Below are 21,033 nucleotides of genomic sequence, written 5' to 3' on the forward strand. Positions count from 1 at the left end.
TCAGTTGGAGCATGAGATTCTTAATCTCAGGGTTGTGGGTTCAAGCCCCACATGGGGCAAAAGATTTCTGCATTGCAGAGAGATGGACTAGATGACCCTGGTGGTCCCTTCCAGCAGTGGGGGGGTTGTGAGGAGTGGGGTGAATATAGGGGAGGATGGAAAGGGAAAGGATGGGGATGTTGAGGGAATTTTGTTCACTTATCTTGAACTGTTACATTTTGTAATTTGTAAAGAAAAGTTAGTTGTAAAGAGCAAACAAACAAAAAAACCTAATAACAAAAACCCCTGAATTTCTCACTCTCCGAAACAATATTTTTGCCTCCTTTGAAAAAAAGCAATTCCCAAACTCACTTAATTGCTCCTAATCCTTATTGGATTTAGTTATGGCTTAATTTAAATGCACTCAAAACTCTGAAAGCAAAGCATGCCTGCCTCGGCCTGCAATGGACTTCCACACATCTGGAGAAAAATATTTTCAGAGTCCGTCCGTCCGTCGCCCCCTTTTTTTTGAAATCACATTGTTCTCAGAACCACTACTTGCTAATCTAGCGGAGAATCGCACCCTCCCCTTTGCCTGCATTCCGATTGGCCGAAAGTTTCCCAGCTTGGTTTTGATTGGGGAAACCGCAGAGGATCTCCACCCCACCCCACCCCACCCCACCCCCCCGCCCCGCATCTCCAAACACATACACTCCCGGCTCTTCCCTCCGCCCGGGTTGAAACTGCCTTGCGCTCTGCAGGCGTATTATATAGCCCGTTTCAAACTCACCATGAGAATCTCGGGAGCTTCCCATCTCTCTCCAGGTCGGTCTTGTCCCCGATTGCAGCGTCTCTCGCAGCGAGCGGGGGCGAGGACGCGCTATTTTGCAGCCTGAAAAGAGGGGAAGGAAGAGAAAGCGGGGGATTCCTTGCGAGGAGCCAGAAGAAAGCCGGCAGAGGGAGGAGATGGATGGTGGGGAGACTCGGGCGTTCCTAACTCCGCCAGCACATTCCAGGATGGTGCTCCAAAAGGATTCATTCCCCTACATTTGATTCTTCTCCTCTCCTGCTTCTTTGCCCAGGAGTTAGAGACCTTAAGATGTCTTTGGCGTTGGGGCTCCTGGGCTTAGTTCTTCTGCATACAGCCCTTTGCAATTACTCAGAAGATCAGTGTAGCTGGAGAGGGAGGTAGGTATTAATACGGACAAATTTCTTGCCTTCAAAACGTGTAGTCGAAAGTGATGCTGTTTGACTTTCGTTCATCTGCAGAGGTTTTCCTTCTCTCTCTTCGAAATACTGGGTTATGTAGGTTCTTGAAACCTGCTGTGTTCCATGCTAGTAGCTAGAGTTAGAATAAGTCCTGGTAAGCATTAAGAGAGTCAGTGGTGCAATAGCAGTTCAAGGAGACAGGCAGAAAAAGAAATAAGATTTTGGATGCGGAAGCCGTGCAGGGGTGTGAATCACGGGCTTGTCTAGCCAACTAAGTTTTACAGAGAGTAGACCCATCGAAATGAATGGGGCTAAGTTAGCCGGGCTCATTAACTTCAGTGGGATCTACTCTGAGTTAGAACCAACAGTGGCTACAACCCACAGCTTCTTATAAAGAGCAGGGTCAGATTCCCTTCAGGGTTTTGCAAAGTGAGCTGGTGATGATGGGTCTCCTTAACTGGGCCTTTTATGTTGCAAAACCATGTCCTGGTGCTGGTTTCGCATCCTCCTTAACTGATTGATTTTAGGTTTTTCATGGAATTACAATGGGACTTGGCTGCTGGTTATTGCTGTTTTCCCCCTAGGAAGTGGAGATTGGGAGTGCAATTCTATATGTGCATACTCAAAAAAAAAAAAATGACTTACAGAGTTCAGTGGAACTTACTTCCAGAAAAGGATTGCAGCCTAACTTTTATGGATAAGAGAGAGAGAAGTATTGGAATCTCCTACTGTTCTTTGACAATGGTTTACCAGAAAGACAAGTGAGGTCATACTTACTTAAAACTTTAACTTTCCTCCTGGCTTAGTAAACATGGATTGCCCTAAACCATCCTTGTGCACAGACCATAATTCTGGTCTTCTGCTAGGGACGCCTAACTTATACTGGCTGAAACTGATTGAGTGATTTTGTGGACTGGTTCTTTGTGCCTATGAGTGGCCTAATTTATTAAAAGGAGAAGAATCGTATGGTGTGGAGAGGGAGCTGCCTTGGGAGCTGCCATTTCTTCATTTTTCTTGGGTGCTGAAAAAAGTGGACCCCTGGGACTAAAGTACTTTCATGGGGTTCTTTACTCATTTATTATGGGTTTCTCAGAGTAGACCCACTGGAAATAATGAACATAACTAGCTTATATCCATTAATTCAATGGGTCAGCACTGAGTATAGCTTGGATACAACCCTATCGTGAACTTCTCAAAGGCTCAGGGTAGTATTGCTAGTTTTCCCACTCCATTCATGTCTGCAGACAGGCCCTGGTTTCATGTTTCCCATGATGGGCATCTGGTTGGCCGCCATGAGAACAGGATGCTGGACTAGGTGAACCATCGGACTCATTCAACAGAGCTGTTCTTACGTTCTTGAAAAAATTAAATTTTAGTTGATTACATTTCTATTAGAAAAAAAATAGTTTCGAAACTTTTTAAAAAGAATTTGTATATATGTTGCCATTTTTAAAAAGGACCTTTTAAAAAGAGAGGCATTCTCTCACGTATGAGGGAGAAGGGATAAAGACTCCTTTAGGATGGTGCTTGTCATTTGAATCTTAGAAGTACTGCAAAATAAAAAGTACTGTAAAATAGGAGAAAAACTTCTGCCTGATGATTGCTAAATTGGCTCAGTTGGTAGAGCATGACACTGTTAATCTCAGGGTCATATGTTCGAGCCCCATGTTGGGCCAAAGATTCCTGCATTACTGGGGGTTGAACTAGATAACCCTCGTGGTTCCATTGTATGATTAGCTAGAGGCATCATTTTACCGTTTTCCTTCATTTTCTGAGCAACCAATTAAATAGAGCAGCCCTTTTTGCAATGTGTGCTGCAGTAGCAAACTGAATCCATAAAGATTTCTGGATTTGGCGCCAGAAAGGCTTAGTTTGTTTTTAATATTATATCCAATCTTTCTATAATTGAAGCTGGTTTGTGACACTAGTTGCTGTGCTGATGTCCAGAATGCTGGCCACACTTCAGTGCATGGATGCCTAGATTGAGATGCAGGGGGTCATAAGAACAGCTGCGCTGGACCGAAGCCTCTGCTTTAAAAAAATAATAATGATCTGACAAGCTGTGTGGCTGGAGGCAGTGGTACAACTAGGTAATTTTAGATGGTGGGATTTACGGTCCTAAATCCCTATCGCCCCACCCCCAGTAATGGGTTTTACTTCGTTTCCATCAAAATGTGTTGAGCCAGCCCTGTTGCATTCCAGGGCCCTGTTTCTTATTCTGCTGAGTTGGGCCCCCACCATAGAATCATAGAAATGTAGAGTTGGAAGGGGACCCCCAGGCAGGGTCATCTGATCCAACCCCCAGTGATGTAGGATTCCTGCCCACAGACATCCCTGGGTGGGCTTGAACCACCAACCTTTTGATGAGCAGGAAAGCGCACTGACCCATTCCACCACGGGATCATCTGCCCTAAAGTCCTGCCCTAATGGCACCACTGGCCTAGAGGAGAAAACATTGGAGTTGGACTGAATGTTTCTGAGCTATTGTGGCCTGTGGGACTCAAAATGTTTCTGATATCTGAACATGATGGCTATGTGATTCCTCCACAGTTGGAGGTAGTAACGTGTCTGAATGCCACTTGCTGGAAACTGCAGGAGGGGACTGCTCTTGGGCTTGGGTCTTGCTTGCGGCTGTCCCATAGTCATCTGTTTGGCCACCTTGAGAATAGGATGCTGGACTAGACGGGCGATTGGTCTGATGCAGCAGGGTCCTTCTTACCTTTCGCTGTTTTATACTGAGTCAGACCACTAGTCCATCTAGGCCAGGCATGTCCAAAGTCGGTTTTGGGGACCTAATCTGGTCCCCCGGATTTATTTATTGGAGTAAAATCAAAAGATCAAAAACTTCAATCCTTGTTCACTTCATCAAACCTGGCCTCTTTGAAAAAAAGTTTGGGCACCCCTGATCTAGGCCGATGTTTTGTAGACTGATGGGCAGCAGCTCTCCAGGGTTTCAGACAGGGATTGGCCCTGGGACCTTCTGCATGCAAAGCAGAGGCTCTACCGCTGAGCTACAGCGCTTGCCAATTTCAAAAAGCAGCAAAAGAACACGTCATACTTCCTTTGTGTAGAATGCTGAAATGTGACGCAGCGATGGTGGGGTAGACTGGAGGGAAGGAGGCAGTGCCTGTGTATGGCCACTTACAGGGCATCATATCTAGCAGAGCCGATGGAGCATGACTAGCTTGACCAGTTTAGCCTCCTCTCTATGGCAGCCCCTTGTGGCATGCATTACAGTAGCCGAGCTGAGAAATACTGGGGATTTTTGCATATTTCAGCTTAAATGGTAACCTTGCACTTGAAATGCACTTAGAGAACGTATTGACAATTTGCATTGGAATTATCATAAATTCACAATAATTTATTTCCTTCCCACATAATTTAGTATAGTTGTATCCTGTGGGAAATGCAAGAAAGAATGACAACATTGTTAGATTGCGTGGGGGCTTTGAAAGCTGGGTTGTTGTTTTTTAAAGTCTCACTAAACAGGCCATGCTGGGTTTGGTGAGCAAATGCTCTGTTACAATTTCCCCTCTTTTAGCAGCTGTTCCCCGTGGGAGGTGGGGCAGTCCCAGCCCTTGCTACCTTATAGAGCAAAGGTTGCTGCTGCAGCTCAGCTGAATCAATTCAGCTGTTGAGCCACGGACAGCTGACGATAGTTGTTGTGTGTCTTATTATTATTATTTTTATTATTACACAATCGCTGAGCATAACACTTTTTAGGGAGTGCAAGCGGATGAGTCCCCATCCTGATGGGTTTATGATCCAAAATGCAATGTAGGGAAAACATCAGAGGAAGGGGAGTCAGGACAAGCGAGGGCCCGTCCAGACTGATGCTGTATTGTGGGTGTATTCTGCAACATTTGTATGTTTACATTTGCAAACTGAACTGAACCCTTTAGATGGTATGGAAGGCATAGTTTAATAGGTCTTTTTATATTAAAATAATTGAACTCAGAAACTTGTATTTTTCCAGGGTTGATGACTGACCAGTATTGATTTAGATTGCTCAGTATAATCTGACCCAGAGGTGTTTGACTATGTACCAACCACTTCTCTTTCAAGCCTTAAAATGCAAAAAAAGTATAAAAGGGGGTGCTTGTTGCTCTCATTAATCCTGTAGGACAACTGTTCTTCCTCCTGTGTCCTTTGCAGAATGTCCAAGATGAAAATGGGAGGCGGGGTGGGGTGGGAAGGTATCTGCAGGCAAAGGAGCCTTTTGAAAATAACTCACAGCTGCAGGGCAGAATAATTTAGACTGCAAGAGCTTTGAAGAATTCAACCTTGTGGGTTAGTTCTACTCAGAGAAGACTCACAGAAATTAGCGGGCATGACTTATTTATGCACATTCATCTTAATAGGTCTACCTTGTGTCTATGAATATGAATGAACCGTGTACTGCAGTCCATGAACAGGGGAACCCTCATACTTCATTCATAAAGAAGTGGCCCACTGTGTCTTCTAGCATAATGTGTTTGCTTTTGTGGGGCCTCTAGAGGGCAACAGAACAGGGTTTTGGAGGGGCGTGTCGGGTGTGTGGCACAGCTGCCGCATCTGTTTCTCAGTGATCTTGATCCTTTGCAGAGCAGATGAGTCACTTTTGCTGAGAAATGGCAAGTCGCTCCAGAGTCTTCAACCATCTGGACGGCATCGTGCTGCAAGAGACATATTTTCTGTCCACTGATTCGGAATAGGATGTCCAGGTGTCCTACTTTACAGGGGAAATCCTCTATTCCAAGGGTGGGGAACCTTGGGCCCAGCAGCCAAGTACAGCCCTCCAGGCCTCTGGCCCTCAGAACTCTCTCCAGGCCACGCCCTTTTATCATAAGCCACACCCCCAGTGGCCCCTGCATTACAACCTGAGTGTTTTTGCCAGGATGAGCTCCATCCCTGTACTTTGCTAATGCCTCTGGTTTGTCTGGATCCAAGATAGAGAAGAGTGTGTGACACCATGTGTTGAAAGTAGCCTATCATACAGAGGGGAAGTGGACATATGTTGCTCCACCCACTTTGGTCTCTGGCCCTGCCCACCACTGGCATGTGGCCCCTGGAAGGTTTTCCAGAAGTGAATGCAGCCCTGAGACTGAAATTTGTTCCCTGTCCCTGCTGAATTCAATGGAGCCCTCTGTTTGAAGGGCTGTGTGGCCTAAATACAGATAATGGGCTCTAGCCAATGCTAGTCCTACTTACAGTAAACCCATGGAAATTAACGGACAGGTCTAACTTAGGCTCAGGAGGGTAAATGAATCTCCTCTGAGTTAAACTTCATTGTGTTATAACCATAAGAAGGGAGAGTGGCAGGAACCTTCAACTTACCCACAAATGTTTAGCACCTAAACCGCCAAACAGATCACCAACTTCCTCCTTCTGCTGTATTTCTATTTAAAGTAGAGTGATTGTGTCTAAATTTGCATTTTTACATATACACTAGCACCATACATTTTTGGTGGTGGTGAAAAGCAAAGTGCCAGTACTCGTATATCGATAAAAATGCTGCGAGTGCCAGCACAAAATGGCAGAAAAAAGAGGTGACAGTACTCCGTACCAGTGAAGATAACCACGAAAAAGCTCTTACATTAGCCTATTCAGAGTTTGTACAAATCTGTGTCTTTTGTCATTTTTTGTGATGCATTTCATCTGTTTTGACAAAGTGTAAGGGGCAACTCTAACTGGGGAGAGAAAGGCAATCTGAACAGGTGTTAATGATGCAGAGGCACGCTCGGAGAATGTGGTTGAGAAATACTCATGGGACATTACTGGCCACTGTGTCTCCCTGAGAGCTCTCTAACTGCCAGGGCCAGCTCTGTCATTAGGTAGATGCTGGAGAACAGCATCAATAGTCAGGGGTGGCCCAATAAATCTTGCTGCTTACAGCAATGGACCAGATGCTGATGCTGCCACTCCCTGCCATACACCACTGCAGGGCAACCTGGGATGTTTGGTCACTCCAGGGAAAACTGAAAAAGCCACCGCCCTGCCTCTTCCTCCTCTCTGGAGGCACCATTGCCCGGAGGCAGCCCAGGGAGTAAAAGGAGGCCGGAGAGGAGTGTGTGGCATCGGGCACAGTGGTGGCACCCCTCTCAGCTGTCTGGAGGCTGCCCCAGTGTGCCTCATGGGTGGGCTGACCCTGGTCCACTGCATTGGCCATTGGTGATGGGTAGACATTTTTTCACACCTGGGAGCAGCAGACTAGCTTGGGAGGGTGCTATGTAGCACACACAGCTCTGTTCTCCAGTGTCTCACCTCTCACACCCTTTCAAACCTACCTTCTCAGCCCTAACTTGCCTCTCTTTGCCGACATTCTTACGATACCAGTTTTGTTGCCTTCTTCCTGACTGATGTATGTCCTGACTTGGGAACCGACAAAACTGCCCCAGCTTCCTTGTTATACTAACTCCATTCCACTATCCCTTGCAGTGGTCTGTCACAGGAATCGGGCAGCGTGGAACAGATCTCCTTGCACTGTGCTGAGGGATCCCTGGAGTGGCTGTACCCAGCGGGAGCCTTGCGCCTGAGCCTTTCCCCCCGCCTTCCCACAGGCACCACCAGCAGAGAGAACCCCAGGCGGGTGACAGCCTGCATCAAGTCCTCCAGCAGCTTCCGAGGAGCTCAGATTTACTTGGAGAGGGACGGCATCTTGGAGCTCCTCCTCTCGGAAGCCGACGCTACCTTGCAGCCCAAGGTGCGCTGTTTTAGCTGGCTGCCCAAGGAGAAGGTTGCTCTGTTCCTCCAGTCCACCTTGCACCAGGACATCAGCCGCCGGATCGCTGCCTTCCGCTACGAACTGCGGGGTGACTGGAACTCCCGCTTCTCGTGGCCATCCAGAAACCTCAGCATGGAAGGTAAAGTTCTTTTGGCGTTCATGGCTGGGTTTGGGGGGAACGTTTGTGATTCATCCGCAGTAGTACAGGGTGAGTCCTTTAAAAGAAGCCCTGTGGATACAGAGTACACATGTTCCATGGGGCCTCTTTTAAAAGACTCACCCTGTATTTTCTCAGGCTTTTATCTTCTAGCTTATCAAACCCGGAAACAATCATCTGCCCCACATGTGAGCATGGAGAGATCCTTGTGCATGACCAGGAGTCCATTCAGGCATGCCAAATCATGGCTTGTGCTAAGCGAAGAGTTTAGAACTGCCTTCCCCAGTCTGGGGGGCACCAGGTTGGGGGAAGAGTGGTTTAGAACCCAAACCATGGGTTGAGCTTCCAAACATATAGGCAACCCGTGGTTTACTGTTGTTTTACCATCTCACCACTTTCATTTCCATGGTGCAGGGGGCCGTAACTTTGTCAATTTAGCCATCATGCCAAAACAGAGTTAAGCCTCCTTAAACATGATTTGACATAATTGTGGATTCAGCTTAAAATAGATGTGACACACACACACACACACACACACCCTTCATAAAACTGCACTGGGAAATTTCAGAGGGACACTTCCTCTCTCCCGCCTCCAGTTCAGGGTAGGATTACAGAGCAGTAGGCATATGCCCATTCTCAGAAATCTAACATAGACCAAGGAAGTTCTGCTCCTGGGGGGCATTCAGTCCACCCAGTTCTTGGGAGATGGGCCTGTATCTTGGGACCCCCCCCCCCCAAACTAAAAAATGGTTCTGCTTTTCTTCAAGAGGAATACAGTACCTCGGTTTTCAAATGTAATCCGTTCCAGAAGACCGTTTGAGTTCCGAAACGTTCGAAAACTGAGGCACAAAGGGCAGCCTGCAAATTTAATGGAGAAAATTGAGAAAAATAACATATACACTCAGCGGAAGCCGTTCAACTTCCGAGGCGTTGTCAAAAATTGAAACATTTACTTCCGGGTTTACAGCGTTCAAATTCCGAAACGTTTGTTAAAGGAGACGTTGGAAAACCAAAGTACCACTGTATAAGTCAGGCATAGGCAAACTCCAGCCCTCCAGATGTTTGGGACTACAACTCTCATTATCCCTAGCTAACAGGACCAGTGGTCAGGGATGATGGGAATTGTAGTCCCAAACATCTGGAGGGCTGGGGTTTGCCTATGCCTGGTATAAGCTGAAGGACAAACAACTCTGAAGTAGAGCAGTTCAGTTTAGTTCCTTAACTTTTACTTATGGAACCCCCACATTCAAAGCATGAGACTCTTAATCTCAGGGTTGTGGGTTGAGAGCCCCAGATTGGGCAAAAGGTTCCTGCATTGCAGAAGGTTGGACTAGATGACCCTTGTAGTCCCTGCCAACTCTACAATTCTATGAAAGATAGCATTCCTCAGAATACAAGATTCGGGAGAGGGCCAGGGACAGAAAAATGGGTCTGCATAACCAGCATTCCTCTCTGTTGCTGGCTGTTCACCTGCCTTCTGCCAGATGAGCAGTGAAAAAGGCAAGGAAATAGGACCAGCAGCCTCTTAGCTGGCTCTTTTCCTCTGCCTTGCAGTAATGCACATTTGGCCCAGAAGAAAATAGCAAGCCAATGGACAGTGGTGGTGACACTGGCGAGGGGCAAGGTTTTAGATTTAGGTTTATTAAATGGGTATATTGCTTCTCACTAAAAGGTCCTGAAGCAATATACAAGTAAGTGAAAAATACAGTAACAAATATTCAAAAACATATTTAAAAGAATATGATAAAATGTAATAGCAATTGGTGCTGCCAACAATCCCCAGGAAAGGAAATATATATTTGCCTGGCACTGCAGTGATGCTAAGTTTGGGGCCAGGCAGGCCTCCCTAGGGAGAGCATTCCATACAGAAGGGCTTACTGCAGTGAAGGCTCTTTCTCTTGACACCACACTCTGTGCCTGGCTTGCAGGGAAGGGCTTTGGATAATGATCTCAGGGTCCAGGCAGGCTCACCTAGAGGTCCCCCTGTATAAGACTTTAAAGGTCAAAACCCACTCAGGACATTTTGCCCAAGATCCTTTGAAATCTGAAGTTGGCACTTAGGAGGTAGGGATAGACAGATATGTCAATAGCAGGCTTTCTCAGTTTCTCACTTTTCCATACTTAAGTACAATTTCCCCCATTTTAGCTCAGCTGGTAGAGCACATGACTCTTAATCTCAGGGTCATGGGTTCAAGCCCCATGTTGGGTAAACGATTCCTGCATTGCAGGGGTTTGGACTAAACAATGCTCATGGTCACGTCCAACTCTACAATTCTATTATTTCTATATAAGCTTTTTTTTAGTCCCCATCCATGAATTTCTCCTAATATGCACATTTACTATGCAATCTTCCCCAATATACACATCTTTGCAAACCAATTTCCCCTAATATAATGCATTTCTCTATATTATTTCCACTAATATATGCATTTTATGCACGCTTTACCCCAGTATGTGCATTTTTGCGCACATTATTTGGCTGGGTAAATGCATTGCAAAATTTCGAGAAGCGCCCGTTTTGAAATTTAGATGTGTTTCAGTCTGCATATTGTTTCGGAAAATGTACATTACCTTTAAACATGAACTGAATTGAGTTCATCCCCCACCCCCATTCAGGGAAGAAAAGATCAAGGGAGGCTTAGTGCTCTCAAGCTTTCCAGAATCATTTCCCTGGATATTGCTAGGAACTGAATCCTGGAACAGATGAATATTTGCATCATATTCTTATAGTGCTGTGCATGCCTATTGCGTGGGATCATGAGCCACTGCGGTGTAGTGATTAGAGTGCTGGACTAGAGCCTGGGGGACCTGGGTTCAAATCCCCACTCAGCCATGCAGCTCGCTGGGCCAGTCATTGCCTCTCAGCCTAACCTAGCACACAGGGTTGCCATGTACACCACCTTTGAGTTCCTTGGAGGAAAAGGAGGCTATAAATGTAAAATTAAGCAAATAAAATAAATAAGGAAGAAACATGACATTCAGGACTATGCTAAGTCCTGCTGGAAAGAAAGTGTGCATGTAGTTGGGGCTGTTTGCTTTTTCTTTGGTGTGGAAATAAGGCTGCCACACAACCAGAATATTTATGTCCTGATCAGAATGGTGTCCTTTTTAGCCTAAGTGTGAGGAAGCTTTTTCGGCCCTGGGGCTGCATTCCCTCGTGATCAACTTTCCGGGGGCCACATTTCAGTGCTGGGTGGGGCCAGTGGCAAAAGTCTGTGGGGCGATGGATGTGACTCATTCCCTCGCACAGTGCCATAGCCCAATCCAAGAGTTGGTTCAGCAATTCCAGGCTCAAACAGCACACTGGGCTTTCTCCAGGCAGGCAAGAAAGTGTTCCTTTCACAAAGCAACAGCTTTCTATAATGGTCAGAGTACTATATATCCTTTAAAAAAGAAGAAGTCTTTCCCCACTTGGGGTAAAGGAACTCTGCACATGCTCTGAGGCACCCTGATGCTATAGCATTTGCAAACCAAACGTGGAAACAGTCTTAATTTGCTTCCCAGGCTTAGGAAAGCGGAAACTCCTTTTGCTGTTGTTGCATTTCAAGGACTCCGAATGCTGTGTGGGCCTCCCTCACGGCAAGGGGAGGAGGTGGGCAAGTAACCCAAGCTGTCCGGAGTGTGCTCAGCAATCAAAAACACAAGGCCGAAGAAGGAACATCTAATCGGCCTCATCTCTGAGCTAACAAAAGTCCAGTGTGCGGCAGCTCGTAGTGGAGTCACCCGCCAAGACGTTCAGCTGCATCGCAGATAAGGCCTGAACATGGTTTCCATAGCAACAGTAGGCATTCTCCCCAACTGGGGAATGGCGTTTTTTTGTTGTTGTTTTTTTACTTTTTACTAGGCTTTGTCTTGAGAAATGTTGGCACCTAGGGCACAGCCCAGCACAGAGTTAGGCACACTTGAGCCCTACCAGCTTAGCTCTCTAATGCCAATGGGATTGTGACCAGAGGGCATCTTAGGAAAATAGGAGGCTGCCTTCTACCAAGTCAGACCATTTTCTCAGGCCTGTTTGCTTATTACATTTCCATTCCGCCTTTTCCTTCAAGTTGTTCAAGGCGGTACACATGGTTCTCCCTTCCCCCATTTTATCCTTGCAACAACCTTGTGAGGTAGATTAGACTAAGAGGCTGACTAGTTTCAAACAACCTTCTACAGGTACTTAAACCTAAGAAGACCAGTTAGTTGGAGCATGGTGCTCATAATGCCAAAATTTCTATTTTGTTTGGCTGTAAATCTTAATTCTTATTAAGTATATTCTTTCCATTAAACACTAGGAGCAGAAGGGGAAGCTTAAACCTAAACCTTTTAGTTTAGGTTTTTTTGTTTCATATCTCTCTATCTAGTTATGGAAAATGAGAATTTATGTTGAGTTAATTTTGTTTATAGAATTTATGTAAAAAAAAAAAAACACTTCTGCATATGCCAACTTGACATTTAATACATGAAGAGTTTGAAAACTCACAACAACCCTGTGAGGCAGGTTAGGCTGAGAGGCGGTGACTGGCCCAAGGTCACCCATTGAGCTTCATGGCTGAGTAATGTTGGAAGCCTTGTCTCCCAGCTCTTAGCCCAACTCTCTAACCATGACACCCCTCCTGATAAAGGATGAGGAAACTATGGCCCTTCCAGATCTTGATGGGAGTCAGTCTGAATGGTCAACAGCCAGCGATGACTTCACGAGGGCCACAGGTTCCTCATATATTGACTGGCAGTGGCTTTCAAGGCATTTGGTCCGGGACTCTTTCCCAGCTCTTCCTACTCAGCAGAGAAGCCCCTACATAGAGCTCATTGCAGTCATCTAGTCTAGATGTAGCCAGTGCATGAGCTGCTGTGGCTAAGTCTTCCCAGCCCAGGAGCAATTGATGATATTGTACCAGTCACAGCTGAAAAATGATGCCTCTAGCCACAGAGGCTACATGAGTCTCTATAGTGTCAAAGACGAATAGAGTGTACAAGCCACTTTCCACATTTTCAAGTGAAAATCACTTTGCCCAAACATGCCCTGGACTGCTATTTCTCCTTCCCCTCCATAGATGAAGCAAACTTTTCACGATGCCTTTCTACGCTTTACTTCTGCCTCCCCATATTTCTCCACATCCCTTCTCTAAAGAAGAGCTATTGGATAGTGAGGCCGGCATGAACTCTGAGTGACTGTTTCCTTTTTCTCTTTGGAAGATGCAGGGAGCTGCCGTCCGTGCAACAACACTGAGATTTTGATGGCTGTTTGCACTAGTGATTTTGGTGAGTACCTCTTCCTCAACGTCACGTTTCCCGCTCCTCCCTTCAGCATCGTAAATTGAAGCTGCCTTAAATACTGAGTCATTGGTCCATCTAGCTCAATATTGCCCACACTGACTGGTAGCAGCCGCTCAGGGTTTCAGACTTCTGGACTGGCCCAGTGTGCTTAGCAATCCTTATTGCATTCATCATTGCAACCAACCCTGTGATTGTGATTTACTTGCCTAATGGTACCCAGGGACCCAGGCCTAAGAATTGTTAATTGCACGGCTCTTTCTTTTGCTTTTTGCTTTTACATGGGAAAAAATGCCATAGAAATCACTCTTAATAATGCATGTGCAGCTGTGAAAGCTAAAGCCTGCCCTTCTGGAACTCTGTCTTCTGTCCCTGCCTGCTGCTTAAGTAGCTAACCAGGAGCTGCCTGCCTGCCAGTCCAGGCTGAGGCACCAGCAGCCAGAGCTGCCCCCACAGAGCAACTCGCTCCCCAGCTGGGATGATGTGGCCTTTCCATTCTCCCCTTTAAATGCCTGCACACTCAAGGCTGTCCGGCTCAGTGGGCAGTTGCCAATTATTGCCCCGCACGCTCTGCTAACCTCCAGATTTGCAACCCTAAACAATAGGAGAAGGGGGTCAGGGGGTCTGCAGGCTGCCCACTCCAAAGTTCCCATGGCAACCAGGAAGTCAAACAGGAGAACAAGGGGATTTGCCACGCCGGATCAGATCACGAGCCTGTCAGAATGATCTTGGAGGGGCTAATTCTTCCTGATTTGGAGGAAGCCAAAGGCACCTGCGTACAAGCAGGCTAATAGCTGGATTCCTCTCCATAATTGGCTAGATCTGACCAGTTATACTCAGCTGTAGCCTTAGAGCTGGGTGCCACTACAGAACCACTTCTGTTGATTGATTTGGTTGAGTTTTGTTTCCATGCTGCCTTTCAGTGCAGGGACTGCCAAGTGTGGCTGAGAAAAATAAAAATAATAAAACAAGCCCAACAGCAATAATATAAAGCATTGATTTAGAAATGCCAACAAATACGTAAAAGCCAAGCAAGCAAAACCAAACTAAAATAACTGATTTGTATGTGGTCAAATGCACGCCAAAACAAATAAGTTTTGCTATTTGCCTAAAGCTGGGATGGGGGACCAATATCAGGTCCTGGGGCTAAGTGTGGCCCTCCAGGCAGCTCTGTATGGCCCTCAGAGATCTCTACAAGCCACACTCGCCAGCCCTGCTCCATGACTTCCTCAAGGGCTTTTGCCAGGCCAGAATATAACAACAACAACAACAACAACAACAGTAATGATAGCAATAATAATAGTAATAATAATTTATTATTTATACCCCGCCCATCTGGCTAGGTTTCCACAGCCTCTCTGGGCAGTTTCCAACAAAATATTAAAATACAATAGTCTATTAAACATTAAAAGCTTCCCTAAACAGGGCTACATTCAGATGTCTTCTAAAAGCCTGGTAATTGTTTTTCTCTTTGACATCTGGTGGGAGGGCATTTCACAGGGCGGGTGCCACTACCAAGAAGGCCCTCTGCCTGGTTCCCTGTAACTTAGCTTCTTGCAGCGAGGGAACCGGCAGAAAGCCCTCGGCACTGGACCTCAGTGTCTGGGCAGAACGATGGGGGTGGAGATGCTCCTTCAGGTATACTGGACCGAGGCCGTTTAGGGCTTTAAAGGTCAGCACCAACACTTTGAATTGTGCTCGGAAACGTACTGGGAGCCAATGTAGGTCTTTCAAGACCAGTATCTGAAGAAGTGTGCATGCACACGAAAGCTCATACCAAGAACAAACTCAGTTGGTCTCTAAGGTGCTACTGGAAAGAATTTTCTATTTTGTTTCAAGACCAGTGTTATGTGGTCTTGGTGGCCTCTCCAAGTCACCAGTCTAGCTGCCGCATTCTGGATTAGTTGTAGTTTCCAGGTCACCTTCAAAGGTAGCCCCAGATAGAGCACATTGCAGTAGTCCAAGCGAGAGATAACTAGAGCATGCACCACTCTGGTGAGACAGTCCTCGGGCAGGTAGGGTCTCAGCCTGTGATAAACAGCTGCCCTGGACACAAAACTGACCTGCGCCTCCATGGACAGCTGTGAGTCCAAAATGACTCCCAGGCTGCGCACCTGGTCCTTCAGGGGCACAGTTACCCCATTCAGAACCAGGGAGTCCTCTGCACCTGCCTGCCTCCTGTCCCCCAAAAACAGTACTTCTGTCTTGTCAGGATTCAACCTCAATCTGTTAGCCACCATCCATTTTCCAACCACCTCCAGACACTCAAACAGGACCTTCACTGCTTTTACTGGTTCTGATTTGAAACAGAGGTAGAGTTGGGTATCATCCACATAATGATGGACACCCAGCCCAACCCCATGATGATCTCTCCCAGCAGCTGCATGTAGATGTTGAAAAGCATGGGGGAGAGGACAGAACCCTGAGGCACCCCTCAAGTGAGAGCCCAGGGGTCTGAACACTCATCCCCCACCACCACTTTCTGAACACGGCCCATGAGGAAGGAGCGGAACCACTGTATAACAGTGCCCCCAGCTCCCAGCCCCTCTAGACGGTCCATAAGGATATTATGGTTGATTGTATCGAAGGCCGCTGAGAGATCCAGCAGAACTAGGAAACAGCTCTCACCTTTGTCCCTAGCCCGCCAGAGATCATTGACCAGTGCGACCAAGGCAGTTTCAGTCTCATGATGAGGTCTGAATCCCCACTGGAAGGGATCCAAATGGTCCGCTTCTTCCAGGCGTGCCTGGAGTTGTTCAGCAACCACTCACTCAATCACCTTGCACAAGAATGGAAGATTTGAGACTTGTCCTTGAACTGTGGCAGAGCCTCTTGGTTCCTGAGTAGAAGACAAAGAGAGATGTGTGTCAAAACTTCTGACTTTTGCAGAGCTGGAGTGCAGCCTATTGTACAAAAACCAGAGCCACATCACCTGCTTCATCCACTTTTTGCCTCTGGCTCCACCCACAACTGCATGCCCCCCCCCACCAAAGCTTACTGTTGAGGGGTGAACTGCAGTTCCCAGGAATTGGAGGGGTATGCTTTAAATGTGCTTTAGATGCATGGTGTGTGCACATCGGTGTAGCCAGGGTTTCTGTGGGGGGGGGCATGACTTTTGGGGGGGCAGAACCAATGTGATTAGTCAGTTAAGTATTTCTATTGTTTTACTTGATTTGGGGGGGGCAGCTGCCTCCCTGCCCCTCCTTGACTACACCCATGTGTGTGCGCACGTCCACAGTGTGTCACTGCTCTGTAAGTAATTGTTGACATTGTATTGATATATCTCATTGACTGTGCTATTTTTAGTCTCTAAGCCGCCATCCATTTGGATTTAATCTGCTGTTCTCCCTCTCTCTGTGTGTGTGTGTTTTGTAAAACTGCTGTTGGCCAGTATATTTTTTTTAAACAAACAAACAAACGTTTCTGTTTTCTCCACTCCTTCCACCCCTGCAGTCATCCGTGGCAATATCCGGACAGTCTCCAATCACATGGAGTCGCAAGAATCCATCATCAGTGTCAGTGCCACCCGGATCCACCGCCAAAAGTTCGCCTTGTTCCAACCGGTTGGCAAATATGGGAAGTCCACGGGCAGCATCCGTACTCTGCTGCGGTGTGGGGTGAAGCCGGGACCTGGTAGCTTCCTGTTTACCGGTTGGCTACATTTTGGGGAGGCTTGGCTCAGCTGCGCCCCTCGCTACAAAGACTTCCGCCACATCTATGAGGGTGCGCGCCAAGCTCACGAAAACCCCTGTGAAGTCTCCTTGGACTGATTTGAGATGAGAAGTGGGTGGCAGGAGTCCTGCCCCAGATTTTGCCAAGAGGGCAGGATCCACACACACAAACCACACTGTGACCATGCTGAAAATGGCATTTCCTGGCTTAACGGTGGGAGATGAGCGCTGTCTTTTGAACCCAGAGGGAACAAGCTCTTTTCTTTCCTGTATGAGACTGATGGCCCTACCCATAACTTTGTCATTGGGTCTCTCCACCAAAGGGAGGAATTGTAGGCCAAGCAAAAGGGCAACTGAGCTGCTCTCTGGTTAGGTTGGAACATGCCACAAATTGCATAAAGGGAATTGAGAATCTCCCAGTGTGGGAAATGTTGTCTTGCTCAGGACCTTTTAATCCTATTTTCTACTGGAGCGCCAAATCAAATCCATACCTAAAAATAAGTGCATGGTGCTCTTTCTGTGTGTCCCCCCAGCAAACCCCTATTGATATTGCCTATGGATTGCATATGCATTACCATCCCTCCCAACAGGAAATAGCATCACAGACAAGGAGACACTTCATTCGCTGCTCCTGCCTCCTTCGCAGTTTCTGGATGAGCTAAGGAAGCCTGCAAAGCGACCCCGTCTGTCTCCCCCTTCTGCGGCTTCCTTGAGGAGAGAAACACCAGGATTACATCTCAATCAGTGACCAAAAACATAACAGGAATGAGATTCTCTTTTGAAAAAGTACAGTCTTGATTTTCATTGGAACACCTTCATTCAATCAAACGTGGCAGAAGACATCAGGTAGGAAGACAAAGTGAGCAAGCAGTAGAAGTGAGAAGTCCGTTTGCCCCTTCTTAGGCAGGCGGTTTTGCAGGCGGGCCTCAGATCTCCATGTGAACTGGTGAATGGCAGGCCGGATCGTTTCCTGCTGCCAAATCAGCCAATGGTGGCAGGAATTTGGAGGGTGTTCCCCTGGGCACAGGACCAACCGCCCAATGGCAGCGCTTAGCCCCACACCCAGGGCCAGGATATATTGCGGGCCTGCCTGGCGCCTCTCTTCCTGCGCCGGTTCTGGAGGGTCTGACTCCGCTGGATCGCATCGTGGAATTTTCCTACCTGATTGAATTGTGGATCCTGGATCATTCATTCCTGCTGGCGTGCTTTGCTCAGAGCACACCTTAAAAAAAAAAAAGCCTGCATCAGCGTAACACTTGAGATGCCACAGATATGGCTATAGTTCAAAGGCAGGCAACTTGTGGGCTCTGCATATATTGCTAGAATCCCAATGCCCATCATTTGCAGCCAGCATGGCCAGTATTGGGTGACAATGAACTTGTAGGTACACCAAAATCCTGCATGGCTACAGGTTCCCCAACCCTATTATAATCAACCTTTCATGTTTCTCTGCCCCTATGAATTCCAAATCTACCGTAGATAATCTAGTCCATCGGATATGGATTTCTAACCCAGCTTCAATGATGAGCTCAGGTGTTAAGGACCCAACCGCAGGTGGTGTTGCAGCTTTTCCTGGTAAAGATTAATTCCCTGTCCCTAACCTAGGGGTGGACCTCCTGCCTCTCTCCAGATGGTGTTGGACCCCCACCTTGTTGAGGTGTGGTTTTTTTTGTATGTGTCAATTTTTTTTCTTTTGCTTGCTTGTTCTTACATATTTGAAAACATAATAAAAACAATTCTAAAAATACAGGTTCAGAAAACGCAAAACAAACAAGCAAGCAAAAGAATTTAAGCTTGAGAAATTAGCCTGTCTACAAACCACCTTAAATCAGTTTTATTAATCCAGTTTAAATTAAACCACTGAAAATCTCAGTTTAGGTAAACCCTTAAAACTAGTTTTAAGTCCAGTAATTATTATTATTATTATTTTTTACAAGTGAGGATTGAAGGATTATCATGTGCACTAAAGTTATAATGATACCAAATTTGTGATTTTGTTTTTTAAATCTAAATTCTATTGTAAGGTTTATGTGTATGTGTGCTTTCTTTCATTTTCTTTTCTTTTAAAAAGTGAAATGTTAATATAAAGTGAATCACCACAGTCGGAGAGACACTGCCAGATGCATTTGGGCCGTCTAGTAGTTTTTAGGCCAAAAGCAAAACAAAATGATGAGAAGATCTGTAATATTTTAAATATAGTTTTTGTACATATTCATGTCTGTGTACAGGTCAAGAGAGACAAATCTGACTCTATGTAGCTTGTAATGGTGGGATTTCTTTTCCATTATTTGTTCTTTCTTAATCTTGCATTTGTCTTGGGGCTGGGAGGGTACATTAAAAATGCTTCTTAGTAATGCCTGATCTATGGTGATTTCTCTCCCTGGCTGGGTTTATTCTTTCGCCCCTTGGCAGTCTTCAAACAAAATGAACAGAGCACTCGAAAAAGAGCTGGAGGATGGTCAGCTAGATAATTATTTGTCTAGGGAAGCAGCCGAAACAGCAGCGGTCAAACGAGCTCGAATAATTTAACAAGCTCTGGAATGTGCGGTAGCGAAGGACAAGGCCGGAGCATTGATTTTGGCACCTGAGGCGGAAAATCCCAATGAGTTGCGCATTGCACACATACGTATAATAACTGACCAGTTGCCACCTTTGACGAGTTTCCCAGAAATGCAACTCAGTGAACAAAGGGAATGGAAGCATTGGGACACAGAGCTCTGTTGCTTCAAGTGTTTTCCTCCGTTGCCCAATGCGCATGTTGTGGAAGCAGGGTTCAGGAACCTCAGGCCTGGGGGCCAAGTATGGCCTTCTAGACCAGGCTTCCTCAACCTCGGCCCTCCAGATGTTTTGAGTCTACAATTCCCATCATCCCTGACCACTGGTCCTGCTTGCTAGGTATCATGGGAGTTGTAGGCCAAAAACATCTGGAGGGCTGAGGTTGAGGAAGCCTGCTCTAGACCTCTCTCTTGCCCTTCTCTGGCCCTGTTTCATACCCTGAGTGTATTTTCCTGGCTGAAATGTGGCCTTGAGCTCTTGCTGGAAGATGGAAAGTGGGACGTGCCGGTGTGTGTAGAAACTCATTGATTGTGCAAAGGTAAAATTAGCATGTGTTGCCCCACCCACTTTTGTTTCTGGCCCCGTCTACCACTTGCATGTGGCCCCAGGAAGGGAATGAGGTCCTTGGGCAGAATAGGTTCCCCATGCATGGTTTGAAGTGACAGAGCATAGCATGCAGAGGTGGGCAATGGTGGCACCCACTTCAGAGCCAAAGAAGGCCTTGGCAGTGCCTTCTGAGGGGGTCAAGACTCAAAACAGAAATAGTAACAATAGTGACAACAACTAATTTCATTAATAACCAACCACAACAAATTGCAAATATATCTTGTTCTTCCTTCAGTGCTGCTAAGGTGGTATATGGTTTTATATTCCCTACAATCCTGCAAGCTAGTGTGACCAGCCCAAGCTCACACCATGAGTTTCACAGTTGGGAGGGGATCTGAAGCTGGGTCTTCCCTGGCCCAGTCTGGCACTAACTGTGATTCTGTGGACTTCTGTTGGAAAGACACCCACAACTAAGAATGGACAGATTGATCAGTCAGTTTTGGTTCTCTCAATTTCTCATTTTCCAATCTTAAATTCTGCAGCATTTTTTTCTCCTTTTAACTAACTCATGAGAATTCATCAGCATTTTAGTGCATGATTCTCCTAATAAACACATTTGTATGCAGCTTTGACTCGTGCACACATTTTGGCACAAACTTTCCCCTAATACACACTTTTGTATTAATATTTTCATGAATATATTCATTTTTATGCACCCTTTCCCCTAATAGATGCACTGGACTGTATGCCGTCTAGCGCTGAGCTGTGCTGTGAGCCAACAATGACTTTCACTATCCACAATGGAACTTTGTCCCCTTCTTCTCCACCTGCAGGTCCCCTAAAAATTTTCTGTGGTTTCCCCCAACCACCCAAAGCAAATCTGGGGACACTGGGCCACATGAAACTCGCTCCCACAGGAAACAGTGATGGCCACCAACCCAGATGGCCTTTCAAAG

At 46.4% G+C, this 21,033-nt stretch overlaps 1 protein-coding gene across 2 annotated transcripts; it reads left to right on the forward strand.

Annotated features, from left to right (window-relative positions):
* Window positions 1-685: 685 nt before the first annotated feature.
* METRN (meteorin, glial cell differentiation regulator) lies at window positions 686-18,613 on the forward strand. 2 transcript variants are annotated; one of them, XM_033166857.1, is made up of 4 exons: window positions 686-1,167; window positions 7,606-8,030; window positions 13,227-13,292; window positions 16,758-18,613. In XM_033166857.1, the coding sequence occupies exons 1-4, from the start codon at window positions 1,079-1,081 to the stop codon at window positions 17,072-17,074; spliced, it is 897 nt and encodes a 298-aa protein (XP_033022748.1). In that variant the 5' UTR covers window positions 686-1,078; the 3' UTR covers window positions 17,075-18,613. The 2 variants fall into 2 exon arrangements, with proteins under 2 accessions (XP_033022748.1, XP_033022749.1); XM_033166858.1 differs by having other exon boundaries at window positions 13,233-13,292.
* The last annotated feature ends 2,420 nt before the right edge of the window (window positions 18,614-21,033 follow it).

This window comes from Lacerta agilis, chromosome 13 (assembly GCF_009819535.1).
Source record: "Lacerta agilis isolate rLacAgi1 chromosome 13, rLacAgi1.pri, whole genome shotgun sequence".
NCBI classification, from domain to species: domain Eukaryota; kingdom Metazoa; phylum Chordata; class Lepidosauria; order Squamata; family Lacertidae; genus Lacerta; species Lacerta agilis.

Bases quoted from the DNA above. Each gene is read 5' to 3' on its own strand.
- METRN (XM_033166857.1), top strand. From the start codon at position 1,079: ATGTCTTTGGCGTTGGGGCTCCTGGGCTTAGTTCTTCTGCATACAGCC. The intron at 8,031-13,226 runs GTAAAGTTCTTT...TCTCTTTGGAAG, and splicing joins CAGAAACCTCAGCATGGAAG to ATGCAGGGAGCTGCCGTCCG. The intron at 13,293-16,757 runs GTGAGTACCTCT...CCACCCCTGCAG, and splicing joins TGTTTGCACTAGTGATTTTG to TCATCCGTGGCAATATCCGG.